Source organism: Mus musculus, chromosome 12 (genome assembly GCF_000001635.26).
Source record: "Mus musculus strain C57BL/6J chromosome 12, GRCm38.p6 C57BL/6J".
NCBI lineage: Eukaryota > Metazoa > Chordata > Mammalia > Rodentia > Muridae > Mus > Mus musculus.
In genome coordinates this window covers 5,077,132-5,092,665 of record NC_000078.6, presented here as the reverse complement: position 1 = coordinate 5,092,665, position 15,534 = coordinate 5,077,132, and the positions used below count along the sequence as shown (strand labels likewise).

Here is a 15,534-nt window from a genome sequence, read left to right as displayed (position 1 = left end):
ACTCAAGGGAGGGGAGAGGGAAGGAGGGGGGAGGAAAAGAGAAGGCCGAGAGGAAGAAGAAGGGAGGGAAAGATTGGGAACAAGCATGAGAGGTAAAACAGAATACAGAGATGCCCCCTGCCCACCTCAACCCCACCACCCAGTCCCTAGAATCCAGAAGACCGTTCCTCCCGGACCAGTTTGTTCTAGAAAGCAAGTATTATTTTCAAAGAAAAGAGTTGAAGTTGTGTAGATAGTCACAGTAAGTGCCACAGTTTTCCACAACTCTCAAGTCTACATCCACAGCCCAGAGTGTGGTATGAGCTCATCCAGGCTTGTCCAGAGACCCTGATCTCCCTGTTTCCCATCTACAAAGTGCTGCACCCCTCCAAAAAAAAAAAAACCCTTTGTGCCCAAGAATAAACCCCATAGAGTTCTCCAAGTGTCAAGTCCTTTTACACTCTCCTGTACCTCTAGATGTCCTCCCCACAGCCCCCACTCCCACCACCTGACAGAAGTCCCAACTCCTCCACCTCAAACATCATCCTCCCTGTGACACCTCTCACTTCTGCACTTTCCTCAGCCCTAGCTATCACCCAGAAAACTGTGAGCACTTTTTAGATCAGAGGCCAGGTCTCGATAGCCTGTGCAGCTCTGGTAACAAGCTTAACATGTGGTATAGAGTGGCTACCAATTACTCCTGCCACTCAGCCTCTGGACGAAACAAAAGTGGGTGGAGTTTGCCTGTCGCCGGGGAAATTCACATCAGCGCAGGAAAAGCTTTGAATGAAGGATGAGAGCATCCAGAATCCAGGATGGGACAAGGTGACACTATTCGGAAGCCATAGTATTAGGGACACACAGATGTCACAGTTACCTTACAGCTGACAGTCATCATCTCGTTTAAGATCTTCTGGGTCTTCCCACCTGCTCCTGTCACTCTCACACCTCGGCAAGACGAAAGGCTTCTGCTCTCCCGGTTTCAGCCACCTGGCGGTCTTCTGTGCAGTCAGGCTCGGTGACACAAATGGAGAGGAGAGGAGAGGCTGGAGAGGCAGAGGGATAGACTACTCTGGGGCTGGCTGCAGCTGCTAGGCCTCCAGTTAACTCCATGCCTTCCCATTGTCTAGTATGCCAGGCTGGGCAATGTGCACTCCCAAGACACACCCAGATGGGGAGTCCTTCTCTATTCAGCTCATAAGAGGTGGCTTCCTCTCAGCAGAATCCCACTCCTTCTATTCCACAGTATGCAGCAGAGCTCCTGGCTGCCGTCCGCCTCCCGTTCATCCATCCCAGCTATCTGCTCAATGTGGTGGACAACGAAGAGCTGATCAAGTCATCAGAAGCATGTCGGGACCTGGTCAATGAGGCTAAACGCTACCACATGCTACCCCACGCCCGGCAGGAGATGCAGACACCCCGAACCCGGCCCCGCCTCTCTGCAGGTACCAAGGGTTATGCCCGGATCCCCAAATAGCAGATGCCAGAGTCAGCTGGCTCCAGATGGTCTCCCCAGAGAGGATCCAGACACAGATGCTGACGGTGTCAGGGTGTTTCCCAAGGGTACCCATCCATGTCCCCACAGGTGTGGCCGAGGTCATCGTTTTGGTTGGGGGCCGTCAGATGGTTGGGATGACCCAGCGCTCACTGGTGGCTGTCACCTGCTGGAACCCACAGAACAACAAGTGGTACCCCTTGGCCTCGCTGCCTTTCTATGACCGCGAGTTCTTCAGTGTAGTGAGTGCTGGGGACAACATCTACCTCTCAGGTGAGGCTCCCGAGGGCTGGGTGGGAACCGGGATGGACTTCCCAAAGGCGCCTGTGCCCCCACACTGGGCTGAGGAAAGTCAAGGCCCCAGAGTATCTACTTTACAAATAAAACCTCCTGCTTCTGTCCTTGAAGCTGGGCATCCTGTCCTTAGCCCCTTCCTCAACCCTTTCTGTTCTATGTACCCCCATACTGTTCACAGGTGGTATGGAATCAGGGGTGACGCTGGCTGATGTCTGGTGCTACATGTCCCTGTTGGATAACTGGAACCTGGTCTCCAGAATGACTGTCCCTCGTTGTCGCCACAATAGTCTCGTCTATGATGGGAAGATCTACACTCTTGGGGGACTTGGAGTGGCCGGCAACGTGGACCATGTGGAGAGGTAAGGCAGCCACGGTGTGTCACTGAATGCTAATGTCACATCATTCTTCCCTCTGCACCCACAACAGCACCTACCTGATACTGATTCCAGGTAAACACAAGATGCAAGCTCATGGGTCACTAACACAAGATGGTGGCCCAAGGTCCAGTCACGAAAGGACATGAGAGAGCTTGGCCAGAGTCATATTAGAATTCAGGAGCTTAATCCAATGTCCCAAGTATGGTCCATGCCAGTGGTTGTGCCACTTTGTCCAACCACATAAGAGTTGCACACATCTTTCCTGCATCCCACACATGCCAGGTAATGGGTAGAGATGCCAGGAAGAGAAACCACTCACCAACTAAGCATTGTAGGGGCACAGTCTGGCCAGCCCTCTAGAATTCTCCAGAGGAAAACTATAAGCCAACCAGCCCAAGATTAGAGGGTAGCCTGCACTTTGTTACAAGCCCCAGGCTGTCTCCCACCCTACCCCAGCCAGGCTGTTGAGGATGTGATATGAGTCAGGCAGAGGCCTGAGGGCCAGAAGTTGGAGTAGGTACTGCCCTTTTAATGGAAATTGCCAAGATACTTTCCTCCTGAGCCAGTGAGACTGCTCTTGTAAGAGAGTGGGTGGGTAACCTCAAAGAAGATGCTCAGAACCCCTGGGAGAGGGCCACCAGCTAGCAGAGCAGAAAGACTTCAGTGTTGCTTCAGGAGAAACTAGTGCCCCATAGAGAGGCGCGTGAGGCTGGCCTGGCCCTAGGCTATAGCCCCAGTTTCAATCAGTAGATCAGTGATTCCAATCACTCTTTCCCCTACCTTAGCCCACACCATCAGCTGCCACCAGAAAGCACACTTTGCAATGTGACATCCTTTCTGCCTGTGAAGCCACACATACCCCTTGATTTGATTTTTTTTTCTTCCCCTGGGTAGCTAATTGGACACTTGATGAATGTTCCAGCAAGGATGGTTTCAGAGTGAGACAGGTTCTGAATGTTCACTGCAGGCTTTTAACTCCCCCAAGTGGAGTCTGAGATGGCTTGGTAACAACATTTAATTGTCACATTGATTTGAGGATACTGAGAAGTCCCTGGGTGATTAAGAGCATACTAATCTCGTGCTTGGACCCAGACCAGTCCTAACACTGGGTGGTCTTCCGTATAGCCTGCTGCATGTCCAGACGTGGTCCCAAGCTCCCCTGGAAGCAGGAGCGTCAGTTCCCAGTCATTTGTGGCTCAATAATAAACACACAAGCAAGGAGACATTTGCTATGTAGGGGTCCACGGAGCTGGAAGTCATCTTGCTTTGCCTCTGTCAGCTATTTTTAATCTCCTAAGATGCTGATTACTCCTTTTGCAAAGTTCTGCTTGTTGATAAATACAGGGATTTGTTGAAGGATCAAACACACCAACAGAGAGGTAGAGGCAATCTCGACTCTTTCTGCTTTTCTTGGGCCCTGAAGCAGTTCTCTGAGGCCCCAGGGTGCTGCCTGTACTGGCCTTCCCCATGGAGCCCAGCCTTTAGGCTGGCTGGAAAATAAATGTCAGCTTGGAGCACCTGAGGCCACCCCCAGGAGGCCCAGTGAAGGAAAGAGCAGCTGGAGATCCCAGAGAGACCTGAGGGACCCTGAGTGCTCCCTTAGCCCATGCAGATCTGTCATCTGGGCCTGTAGGATGGGACAAAGACTGGAAGAGCCCTAGGGGATGCCCATGAGAGGGAGTGGAGGGGGTGGGGGGAAAAAGCACCCACTGCTACCCAAGGAGAAGTCCCCTTCAGTCTCTATGCCACATGGCCACAGTGATGAGAATTCAGGGTGACAGGAAGGTCAGTCTAATGGGGATAGACGTGAGGGTGCTTTGTTCCCCAGGAAGCACTAATGGTACAAATTGCTATTATATTGATAATGAATGAGATATATGGTGTATTATAGTTATATTACATTACCGTGTTACAGGAATAGAGCAAGATTACATAATTATAGATTAAAACAACAGCGCCATAGACAAACCTGTATTATATCATTATATAAATAACTGGGTCTAATATTTTATAGCAATATGTTGCAGGAGCTGTGGTTACTGCATAAATGATAGTGGAACGCCTCACTCGGCTGGGTCATTTGCATGTCATTAGCATATCCTTCTCAAGCAGGAAGCTGACAGATTGAGCTGACGGGAGAGCTCATGGCTTGGCAATCAGCCACCTGGAATAACAAACTCTCAGGAAATTTGTGTTTGGCGGAATGTGTCATTATGCCGAAAGACTGAGGGCTAACAGCCACATAATCTTTCTCATCTCTCAGCTCTTTCTGTGGAAGCTCTTTGGCTCACTGCCATATTGGCTTAAAAAACAGATATCTGAACTTCTGACACTGCCCTGAAAAGACACTTACTTCATTGCCTGTTCGCTATATATCATCCATCCACGACTGAATGGCATCGGCCACAGCTGCCCCATAAGACAGTTTGGCTTCTAATATCCAACTCCAGAAGCAGACTCAAGAATCAGGACATGGTGCACATAAGACCCTCTTCCTAGAGTACCTAGCTCTAGGAAGCTAGTGATGGCTCTTATCCAAAGGAGACTCCCAGGGAGAACATGGGAGCCATATGCTGTTCACGACTATGTGCTGAGTGAACTCGCTGGTGAGCAAGCTCAGGTCCTTGCTATGGGTGCAGACACATATGGAGCAGAGATAAGTGAGCCAGGGGGTCTGCAGTAAGTGGTGGACAGCTGCAGGCAGGCAGGAGCATTGAGGGGCAGCTAGCTCCTCGGAACATTGAACAGAAATGCTGCTGAGTGGGAGGACGGCGCTGACTTCCCTTGACCAGCCCCCTTAGGTCCACTTCTGCTCGTCCCAGCAGCTGTCCCTACCTCCTTCCCCTCAGTGGGTCTGCACATCTCCATTCTCTCACTTTGCTCCTTCATTCCGAACTGTATATGAAGCAGATCTGTTCAGCCCTATTCTCTGCCTTCCCTCTCTCCCTGGGACTGGTAAGGGAAATCCTGGCATCCTTCAGACTGGTCCTACTATGCACTGAAGAGTCAAGCTTCCACCCAGCCCCAAATGCTGCAAGGTACTCTTGGGTCTGCCCTGTCAGCCATTTTCTCTTAAAAGCAAGCAGCTCTCTTCCCATCTCTCCTCAACCATACACAGGCTCTCCTGTCCACCCCTACCTCCTCCTTCCCATAGTAAATGGGGCCATGGATTGAGAACTCAAATGTCCCAGGGTGTAGTATTTACTTAGAATAAAGGTAGCCCTGCATTTCATCCCTAGAACTACACAAAGTAGGGATGGTTGTCCACACTTGTGAGCTCAGCACTTGGGAGATCTCGGTCTTTACAATCATACTTGGCTACTTAGAAATTACCAGGCCAACCTGGGATACATGAGTCCCTCTCTCAAGAAAAACAACAAACTTTCTCCTCTCTCTGCTAACTCCAGCAACAAGCCTGCAGCTGTGCCTTCCTTGACCTCCACTCTCTCCTGCTAACATTGCTCACAACTCCTTTTGCTTTAATTAACATCTGCTATACCTATCAGAAACCACACAGGACCCAGGAACCTTTTGGTCCTACAAGGACAAATAACAGATTCCCATAGGCTGGGAGGTTCAAAGCTCTTCAGAGTTCCCTGTGTCCCCAACTGTGTGTTTTCTCTCTTCTAGCCTCTCTCCTTCCTCTCTCTGTCACTCTCTCTGGCTCTCCACCCATCCCACCCCACCTCCTCCCTCTCCCTTCCTCCCTACCATCTCTCTCAATAGGACCTATGTTACCCAGAATGTTCTGGAACTTTTGGGTCAACATCTGAGTGCTGGGACTCAGCCATGTGCCATCTTTTCTTGCTTATACCATAAAGTCCCCTTGGTACCCGCAGGGTACAAGTTCCAGGATGCCTGTAGACTCACATTTGCAAGTGCTCAGGTCCTCATATAAAACGGCATAGTATCCACATCCAAATACCTGTACACATCCTGCTGCAGACTCTAGATGCTTCAAGTCACTTACAATACCTGATACAATGCAGATGCTGTGTAAAAAACTGTTATAATGTGCTGCTTTGAAAACAATGGAAAATCTGGACATGTTCAATACAAATACAGTTTCAGATTTTTCATATCTGTAGCTGATGGCATCTATGGATGCAGAATGCACAGATCTGGGGCCTGGCTGTTTAGTTAACTTTCGTTCAAGCCTTTAGACTTCCTCCTACCTATACAAAAATTTACTTAACATCCCCAACCATTAAAACAAAACCAGTTTTGTGCCAGAGTTTATTTCCACGGGCTCAGGAGAATCTGCTGATAACATTTGGAGACCTGTGCAATCCAGTTATTATGGGAACTTAGAATTCTGTATTAAAACACAGGTGATCCATTCCTCAGAGCCCAAGCTTTTTGGCCAGCCACCATGTTTTCCTGCTTTGTAACTGGGATCTCACATGACTCTCAGAGCTGCCTGTGGAGAGTCTAGACAAAGGTAACCACAGCACAGAGGACCTTCTACCTGACTCCCGAATCCATCCGAATCCTGCTGATATTCTTACTATGTTACCAGGATGTTTTTCTCACAGAGGTGGCTGGTAAACGCCAAAAAGGGAGGATTCTACTCTTAAAAAAAAAAAAAAAAAAAAAAAAAAAACCCTCAGAATTCCATGTTCCTGTCTAAGTACTCCAGTCTCTGCCCACTTCAGGACTCAGTTTCCTCAGGAGAAGGCTATGCCTGCTGTCTCTGTCTTCACTGTGTGCACAATGCCTTCTGTACCTCTCAGTTCACCCACAGCACTGTTGACCTCAGAAACACTGTGATCTGCCCAAGACTCCATGCCTTTATCCCACCTTCCACACTTGAGGACCTTTGTCGTTTACAGCTGATGGTTGCTGGCTGATGACCTCAGGCTGCCTGCTCCCGAAGATGGTTCTCCACCCCTCACAGGCCATCCTCCCCAGAGCTCAACCTCAGCCTCAGGGCCACCTGTACTCCCCAGTGGGCTCCTTAACTCTCATTTCCATCTTTGTGTTGGTGACCCCAAAGCTAACTCCAACCCAGATATATATACTGCCCTGACAAGGACCCACAGACAATGATGAAAACTGCATTCTTCCTTGTCTGCTGGCTTCCTTCCCAGTCCTTCCAAGACAGAGACCCCAAGGTACCCTAAGTATCCCTGTCCCTCTCGGCTGCTTCATCCCTGCAGCAAATGTACCTCACCTGTCCTGGGCCCAGTTCCTCACACTCATCCTCCTTTGACCCAAACTCATTATTTACTTCTCACTAAGCTTCCTGTGGGTGACTGGTCTAACTGGTCTCCCAGAGTCAGCCTCCCTGCCCTGCAGCCTCTGTGGTGTCTCTCTAGTCTGTTGGGATTGTAGTATTTTCCTGCTTAAACCCCCAGGGCTTCTCCACTGTTCAGGGCACAAAGCCCAAGTACCTGAGCTTGGCACTTAAGGTTTTCTAACTTACCCAACCTCCAGCTTCTATGAACTACACTAGGTACCCCTCAAATCCCAGTGGGCACGCATTTGCCTCTTCACCTTCAGTGAATTTCCTTACCCCATTTGTTTATCGACAGCTTATTCACCCTTCTAGGCCCAGCCCCAGATCACTCTCCAGAGAGGGTTAGCCCCACTGTGTGCTGGGTGTCCTACTGTGTGCTTGTTGGCTCCCCTCCCTCATCATCATGGCATACCATCCTTCACAACTATTGGATTTTGTACATCCTCCCCACTGGGCCAGCACCAACTTGAAGGCAAAAATGGCACTTAGCTCACCCTGGTCTCCTCGAGTGGACGCTAGCTGCACCATCACCCCAGAGATGCTCACCATGTAAGCAAGGGCGGAATCTACACAGAGATTGGCAGGCAGCAAAAGGCCCGGTGCAGCTCAAGAGGAGGCCTACAGCGCCAATTTGGAGCACCACCTGGAAGGGGCTCAAGCCCATGTCTCCATCTGAAGGCTTAAGCTATGATTGATGCTGAAGGCAAAAAGCAATGCTGGATTTCCTATGTGCTGTTGCCCTGGGCTGCAACCTGCCTTGCACAAGGACTCTCTCTTTCTCCCCTTCACAGGTACGACACTATCACTAACCAATGGGAGGCAGTAGCCCCTCTGCCCAAGGCGGTACATTCGGCAGCGGCCACTGTGTGTGGTGGCAAAATCTACGTGTTTGGTGGCGTGAATGAGGCAGGCCGAGCGGCAGGTGTCCTCCAGTCCTATGTGCCACAGACCAACACGTGGAGCTTCATTGAGTCCCCAATGATAGGTAAGAATCTGTTATCCCCCAGTCCAGACCAGTGGTGCCCCCATTTCCCATCGGGCTGTAGGTAACCCCAAAGCCCAGGTGTGATGGGGATGCAGTATTGAGAGAAGGGCAAGCCAGTCAAGGGTGGGGCTGCTCCTGTTCCCCAGCCTGTCCTCCTCGTAATCAGTGACACGCTGCTATTGGAAACACTGCTGGGAAAGAAAGAGGAGGGAGTGTCCTTCCACAGGCCTTGACCACCTGCTCTGCCTTTCTCACAGACAACAAATATGCACCTGCTGTCACCCTCAATGGCTTTGTGTTCATCCTGGGAGGAGCTTATGCCAGAGCCACCACCATCTACGACCCAGAAAAAGGCAACATCAAGGCGGGGCCAAACATGAATCACTCTCGGCAGTTCTGCAGGTGAGGGGTGCCTCAGCTGGGGTTCTGAAGGAGTGAGGCAGGGGAGGGGTGCACAAGTAACCACATCATCGCAGGACTTACTACCTCCCCAGACCAAAGAAATGGCAAGCCTGGAGCGATGGCCCTCCCTCCTAACTACCCACAGAACGGATGTCAGGGCTAGGGTACATGATGGAGCCCCTGAGGGCACCCAGGAGAGCATCCTATGGTGGAAGCTGGCTCAGGATCCTCACACTGTGGCTCCACGGGACCTTATCTCACACTGGAAGAGACATCAAAGCTATCCTGCCCAGGGACAACTGACACATGTGCTAGAGTCTCATAGGTGTACTGACTGGATGAAAGCACATGGAGAAAGAAGGGATACAGATCGCTTCCTAGGGCACTGACCTCATCAGTGAGACTCCAGTCCTTACTCTTCTGGCCTCCTCCTTTACTGATCTAAGAGGAGCAAAGAGTAAGGAGGGTCCCAGATACCCCACTATTTGCACTTCCATACAGGCTCTCCCTGAAGACACCCTGCGATCTATGCAGAGGCAATGACTGCCTGTTCAGCTAGGAATAACAAGGAGCATTTATTGAGCACCTATTGTTTGTATAGCATTGCTACAGGAGATTAAACCCTCCCTCCTAACATGGTACTACATCTTGGATAAGTAGCTTCTCTGACCTGAGGAAGTCTGTCTCCTCTGGCGGATCGGAGACCTGAGAGGCTTCTGGTGGAGTTGTGACCCTCAGGCTTATCCCCACCCCCCATCACCACAACCACTCGTGGTCTGAATGGATCACTGAGTCAATGAGGAGACCCAGGCTTCACCAGAGACTACGAGGAGCAGGGAGGACTAAGCACCCAGCCAGGGTGAGGAGGAACTGGGCCTTTTGAGAGAAGCAGGGAGATAGCTGTCCCTAAAGGAGGCACATGAACACCCAAGGGTAGCAAGGAACTAGAAGAGAAGCTGACAGAAGCCTCGGTGTCTGGTAAGAAAGCTAGACTGTTCTGTTCAGGGCCTTGGGAAACTTCTGGATCCATTTTCAAGAACTAGCCCAAAAGAAATGGCCGTTAGATGGAATGAAGGAAATCTCTGGGGCTAGAAGTGTGACTAGATCAACAGTTGCAATGCATTAAGAAGCCAATGCAGGGCTGGAGAGATGACTTAGTGGATAAGAGCACTTGCTGCTCTTGCAGAGGACCTGGGCTCGATTCCCAGCACCCGCATGGTGGCTCACAACCATCCACAATTCCAGTTCCAGGGGATCTGATGCCCTCTTCTGACTTCTGCAGACACTAGGCATGCATGTTATGCACATACATACATGCAAGAATAATACATAAAATAAAATTATTTAAGCAAAGTTTAAAGAAGCAGAGAAAGGGAAGAACACTGGACTTCTGGATAAGCTGGCTGGAAGAGCAGTCCCCAGTCAGTGAGTGTCACCCAGGGACAGGTCCAGGGAGAGATATTGGCCATCCTGCAGAGCATGCTTAGACCTTGAGTTATAGGTGGAAGCAGCCCAGGTCACCTACATGGAGGAGAAAGGATGGAAGGTGGGACTCTTAGGTCCCTGGGCAGCAATAAAGCTCCCATCACAGATGTGCTACTTTGGTAAATCTAACCCCTGTTCTGTTTCTTGGCATTCTGAGCTTTGTTCCCAACAGTCAGTAGACTCAGTAGGAAAAGAGGCCCAGTAAAGGCCCAGAGATGGGCAGACGCAACCCCTTTGTAGCTGCCCTTAGTTTCTCAGCATTGCTGGGAGGGAAGGCTAATGAAGATGAGCATCTCTCCCCTCAGAATAGCACTGCATGATGTCCTGAGTGTTCCTGTAGGGAAAACATTCTAGTTGTTCTGTAGAGAGAATCTTGTATTAGCATCACCTGTCAATAAAAAAGCCAATGGCCAATGAGCTGAGGCAAGAAAGAGTAGGTGGGACACTAGCAGGAAGAGAGAGGATTCTGGGAAATAGTGAGAGTATTGAGAGAGAGAGAGAGAGAGAGAGAGAGAGAGAGGGAGGGAGGGAGAGAGAGAGGGAGGGAGGGAGAGAGAGAGAGAGAGGGAGGGAGGGAGGGAGAGAGAGAGAGAGAGAGAGAGAGAGAGAGAGAGAGAGAGAGAGAGAGAGAGAGAATGCAGGGGAGATGGACCGAGGAGACAGATGCAAACAAGCAGGTAGGGAGCATCTCAGGGAGACACTGAGAGGCGCGGAGGAGACATGAAGAAAGAAGCAGGCTGGGCCTCAAGAGAGTGCTAGACACAGAATAGTTTAAATGGGCTAAATAAGTTACGAGCCTCTCATGAGCCAAAGCTTATGGCCAATGCCATTAATACTTAATTAATAAGTAATTAGTCTCAAAGTCTTCATTCCAGGAGCCAAGGCTGGGGGAGAAAAACTTGGAGTTAATTTTGTTTTTGACATTGTTGGTTGTTTATTGGTCCAGGTTGGGGGCTACAAAGAGCAAGAGTGTCCATGGGCCCCACAACCAGCACACTGTTGGGATTTATCTCCAGAACCAATATGGAGATTCACGGCCTAACTCTCTGCCCCCTCCCTTCCCCTCCCACAGTGCCGTGGTGCTCGATGGTAAAATTTATGCTACTGGAGGCATCGTGAGCAGTGAGGGACCAGCCCTGGGCAACATGGAAGCCTACGAGCCCACAACCAACACATGGACCCTCTTACCCCACATGCCCTGTCCTGTGTTCAGACACGGCTGTGTTGTGATAAAAAAGTATATTCAAAGCGGCTGACGTCAGCAGAAAGCCCAAGACAAGTCTATGGGACAAGTCCAGTGAGGCGAATGCCACACAACATGGTTATCTTTCAACGCCAACGAGAGGCCCACAAAACACAATCGAGAAACTCACTGCGCTAACATTTCGAATATTCTCTACATTGAATGTAGAAAATCATCCTCGCCTTTTGGGTGAAGAGGGGCACAGTGCTCCGGGCAGCAGGAACCTGGAATGCACGGAGCCCGGGCTCCCAGGCCAGCGAGGCACTTGCTCTGAACAGAGGGCGCTCGCTCTGCCCGGTGCAATAGTTTCACATATTTTTCAACTGGGAGAGAAGCTGTTTTTTTCCTTCTTGCAGAGCAAGCTTGATCCCTAAACCACCATAGATCAGTTATCCTGTGACAATTTGGGGCATCACGCTCTTTTGGAATAAGGTCAAAGTGTCCTTATCACTTTGATTCCTACTTTTTTTTTTTTTTTTTGGAGTTTTTTGGGTTTTGTTTTTGTTTTTCTTAAACCTATCTATACTTTCAAGTGGCCGAGAGAAAAAGGAGGAATGGAACTGTGCAGCACCAAGGCCTCGGAGAGCGCCTGGTGCCACTAGACAGGATGGAGGGCCAGCTGCACGTGCAGAGCCAGGGCTGGCAGCCGCAGGGGTCGCTGGGAAGAGCAGCCAGGGTCGGCAGCCGCCAGGGTCGCTGGGAAGAGCCGCCTGTCCTTCATGGCTTTTTCTACCATGTTTTTGCTGCAAAAGAACATGGTGGGTATGCTAGCTTTCTCTTAGCCAGTATGAATTATTTAGATTTCCAAGGCATTTTCTTGATACACAAAAGGCTATTTTTAAGTACCGAGAGAAGGAGGCCACAGGAGGGACAACGCTGTGGGACTTCCCAAAGCTCTTTGTAGGTAGCGCCAGAGGTAGGGCCCTTGCTCTCATTTTTCTATGTGCAGAATAGAGGATCTCTCCTGAGGTGGGCCATGCCCCCCACTTTATTTTTGGAAAAAGTTAACTCCCAGACAGTCCTGGAAGACCATGCCATGTGGAGGCATTGTCAGAGGGAAGGGTCTATTCTAGAAGAACATGGTTCTGGCTTCTGACAACAGTCCAGCTCCCTCCATGAGGTAAAGCTGACGACCCAGGCCCCGGGAAAGGGACTGAGGGAGGGAGGGAGGGAGAAGAAATGTCTACAAAGCACAGGAGACTATTTTTGATATTTATAGCTATATATTCAAGGCACCTGCCATGAGAGCTCTCAGGATGGGGACAGCCTTCTTAGACGAGCCATGACAGTCACGGCCTGAGAGGCACAAGCAGAAACACTCTTCTTGTTGCCTTTCTGCATAGTAACCTGAGAAAAGGGAAGGCAGGAGAGGTCCCAGCGAGGCTCAAAAGAGAAAGGCCTTCCCTTTAGTCCTTAGACCCTCAAACCTCACCCGGTCATCAGTTTCCATTCCAGGGCAGGAAGAAGGCCGCCGCCACCGTGCTGTTTAGTTGAAGTTAGTACCAAATACACACCATTTTGCTACCTGGAAAGTCAGCTTGCCATCACATCATGACAAGAACCATTGACAGAGAGAAAGAGACACTACATGCTTTCATCATTCAGTATTGGATGACCCAAAATTCCAGTCCTAACGACAGGCATCAGCCTCTAGCATTACAAGTGTGGCTCCCACTTGACAAGATACCGAGCTTCGTTATGCAGTTTTTAATATTATTTATTATTTTAAAAAAGTAATAAGCACAAAACTACATACATTGTATGTCATTTAAAGTATTTATGTCAAACAGGGTGCAAGTGTGAACCCAAGGACTGGAGCACAAATTTCTAACTGCCTGGGGCAGGGCGAATGTGAGCATTGGTGTGTGTCTGCCTCCAAGGGAGGTGTTAGTGGTCAACAAGACTCCGCGGTGACACTGAAATTCCGTTTCTCTCCTCATCTATCACACTGGAGCAAAACTGGCTATTTCTGTGAATGATATAAAACAGGGTTCTCTGTAATGGTATTGTATATAGTATATGTTTATTGTTAAGTTGTTATATTATAATAAATATATTTATAGATCTAGACTCGGAAGCCAATGCAATGTCTTTGTGTGCCATTGTCTTTGCCTCAGTGACACTACAGTCCTGTTCTTCCTCTTGGTCATCAAGAGTGTGTATCCTTCTACAGATGTAGGTTTGGATGATTAGAGAGGACCCTTTTGCAAAGGGACAGAGACAGATGAACGGTAACCTCCAGTAAGGAACAGCTGAAAGTCAAAAGCCGACTTAGAGACTTAGAGATACCATGGAGTTGATGCAGCCTGTTCCCTGAGCTCCTATGTTCTTCTTCTCACAGCATGTAAAAGCCCCACAGCTTGCTTTTGCCCCCTTCACTTCTGCCCAAAGGCCCCCTTTTCTTATTTTCTCAATTCATCAGCCTGGAGCTACAAGACACTTCCTCCAGGAAGAAAATCAGTGATTTCCATGCTGAGACCCAGGCAGGGTAGCCTTCCTGCTTCCTCAGTTGTGTCTAAAGGGTTCTCTGGTCTATCACACAGACCCGCTTTGCCATGCCCAGGACACCTAGGCAAGACTGCTTAGCATGAAATACGGAAATGCATCTGTCAGGAAGGAAGTTTAGGAAGAAAGGGTAGATTTTCCAGCATAGTCAGCCACATTAAGCCTCCATGTCCTCCATCCCTAAATCGTACCAAGACCTAGTGTCTCCTTGAAAGCAAAACCTTAATAAGCAAAAACCAGCACAGGAGGTGAGAGGAGAGGTTCTACTGGAAACTCTGTTGAAACCCTTGGGACAAGAGGACCATTCTCCTGTCAAATCAGTACTTTCCTAGGAACAACTGTCCTACAAGGGTGGACACAGACTGTCTAGAAGAAGCCAATCGTGAAGGGGAAGGTGATAATCTGTGATAAAAACAGTCTGCCAGCTCCATTATTAACTATTTCATTTGTTTAAGTGAAGGAACATGTTCTTGTGGTCCATGAAGAATCTCTGTGTTTTATACCTAACTCTGTGTGGTAAAGAGATCCCATTGTACCATAGACAGACAGCTGAGCACACGGGAGCAGGAGACCCGCCATGGGGACTGTCAAGACACGGCTGTCTGATCTAACAAAGATGATGAGAACAGTGCACACTGTGTGCATAGATTTTTTATTTTAAAGAACTTCAAAATAAGAGTGCAATCAGGGGAAGTACCTCCTGTGTGATAAACAGTATCTTCATTAAAGAAAATAGGTAATGTAATTGGAAAATATTAGTTAAGAAATAGGTGTTAGGCCTAAAAGAAAAAAAAAAGGTATTAGCAAACGGAATCCAAAAGTAAAAAACCAAGTTCAACACTAAAATCTGGCATGAATCGGTAACACCTCATAGCTTTTGAATAACCATAGGGGAATCTGTGCTCAGGAGGAGCAGGAGACTCCAACGTAGTCCTGAGGGCTCTGCAGAGGGACAGACAGCAAGGCCGCAGGCACCGTGTATCATGAGCTGGAGGAGCACTGAGAAATCACTTCTAGACAGCCATAAAGAAATGACATGAACTCTGGGAAAATAATGCCAACTATTCTATTACAATGGCGCGTGAAAAGTGACCGGTACTTGTTTGTCGACACTAATGATGCGCTGACCACCATGCTAAGCTCTCAAAGCCCTGAATCCTCAAGATTCAGGTACAAAAGTCATACACACAAAAAGAAAATTCATATGTGTACAAGATTGTAGCTTAAGATATGCAGCTATTGTGGAAGATGTATATGCCTGTGTATAAATGTACAGAGAAGAGCCTCCTTCGCGAGACTGCCTAGAGATGCTTAGCTCTAACTACTCCGAGACCAGGGTCCTTCTTCCCCAAGCTACCTCAGAAATCCTTATGTCTATACAAGATAACCAAGTGTACAGTCCTGTCATTGTACTCATGGGATTGCAAGCATTTATTATTTCCTCTTTTCAAGACTTTATATAATTATAAGTAATTATATAATTACTTCTGTAATAAAAAGGTAGATATGCTATGCATATGGGTTTCT

General features: G+C 48.9%; 1 protein-coding gene across 1 annotated transcript in view; it reads left to right on the top strand.

Moving 5' to 3' along the window:
- Positions 1–15,201, top strand: part of Klhl29 (kelch-like 29) — a 298,218-nt gene extending 283,017 nt beyond the window's left edge. The window contains exons 9-14 of the mRNA NM_001164493.1: positions 1,226–1,424; positions 1,565–1,747; positions 1,950–2,130; positions 8,179–8,372; positions 8,630–8,774; positions 11,332–15,201. Of these exons, the coding sequence (NP_001157965.1) occupies positions 1,226–1,424; positions 1,565–1,747; positions 1,950–2,130; positions 8,179–8,372; positions 8,630–8,774; positions 11,332–11,515 (1,086 nt within the window). The 3' untranslated portion in view covers positions 11,516–15,201. The remainder of the gene's footprint in view (positions 1–1,225; positions 1,425–1,564; positions 1,748–1,949; positions 2,131–8,178; positions 8,373–8,629; positions 8,775–11,331) is intronic.
- Positions 15,202–15,534: the final 333 nt, after the last annotated feature.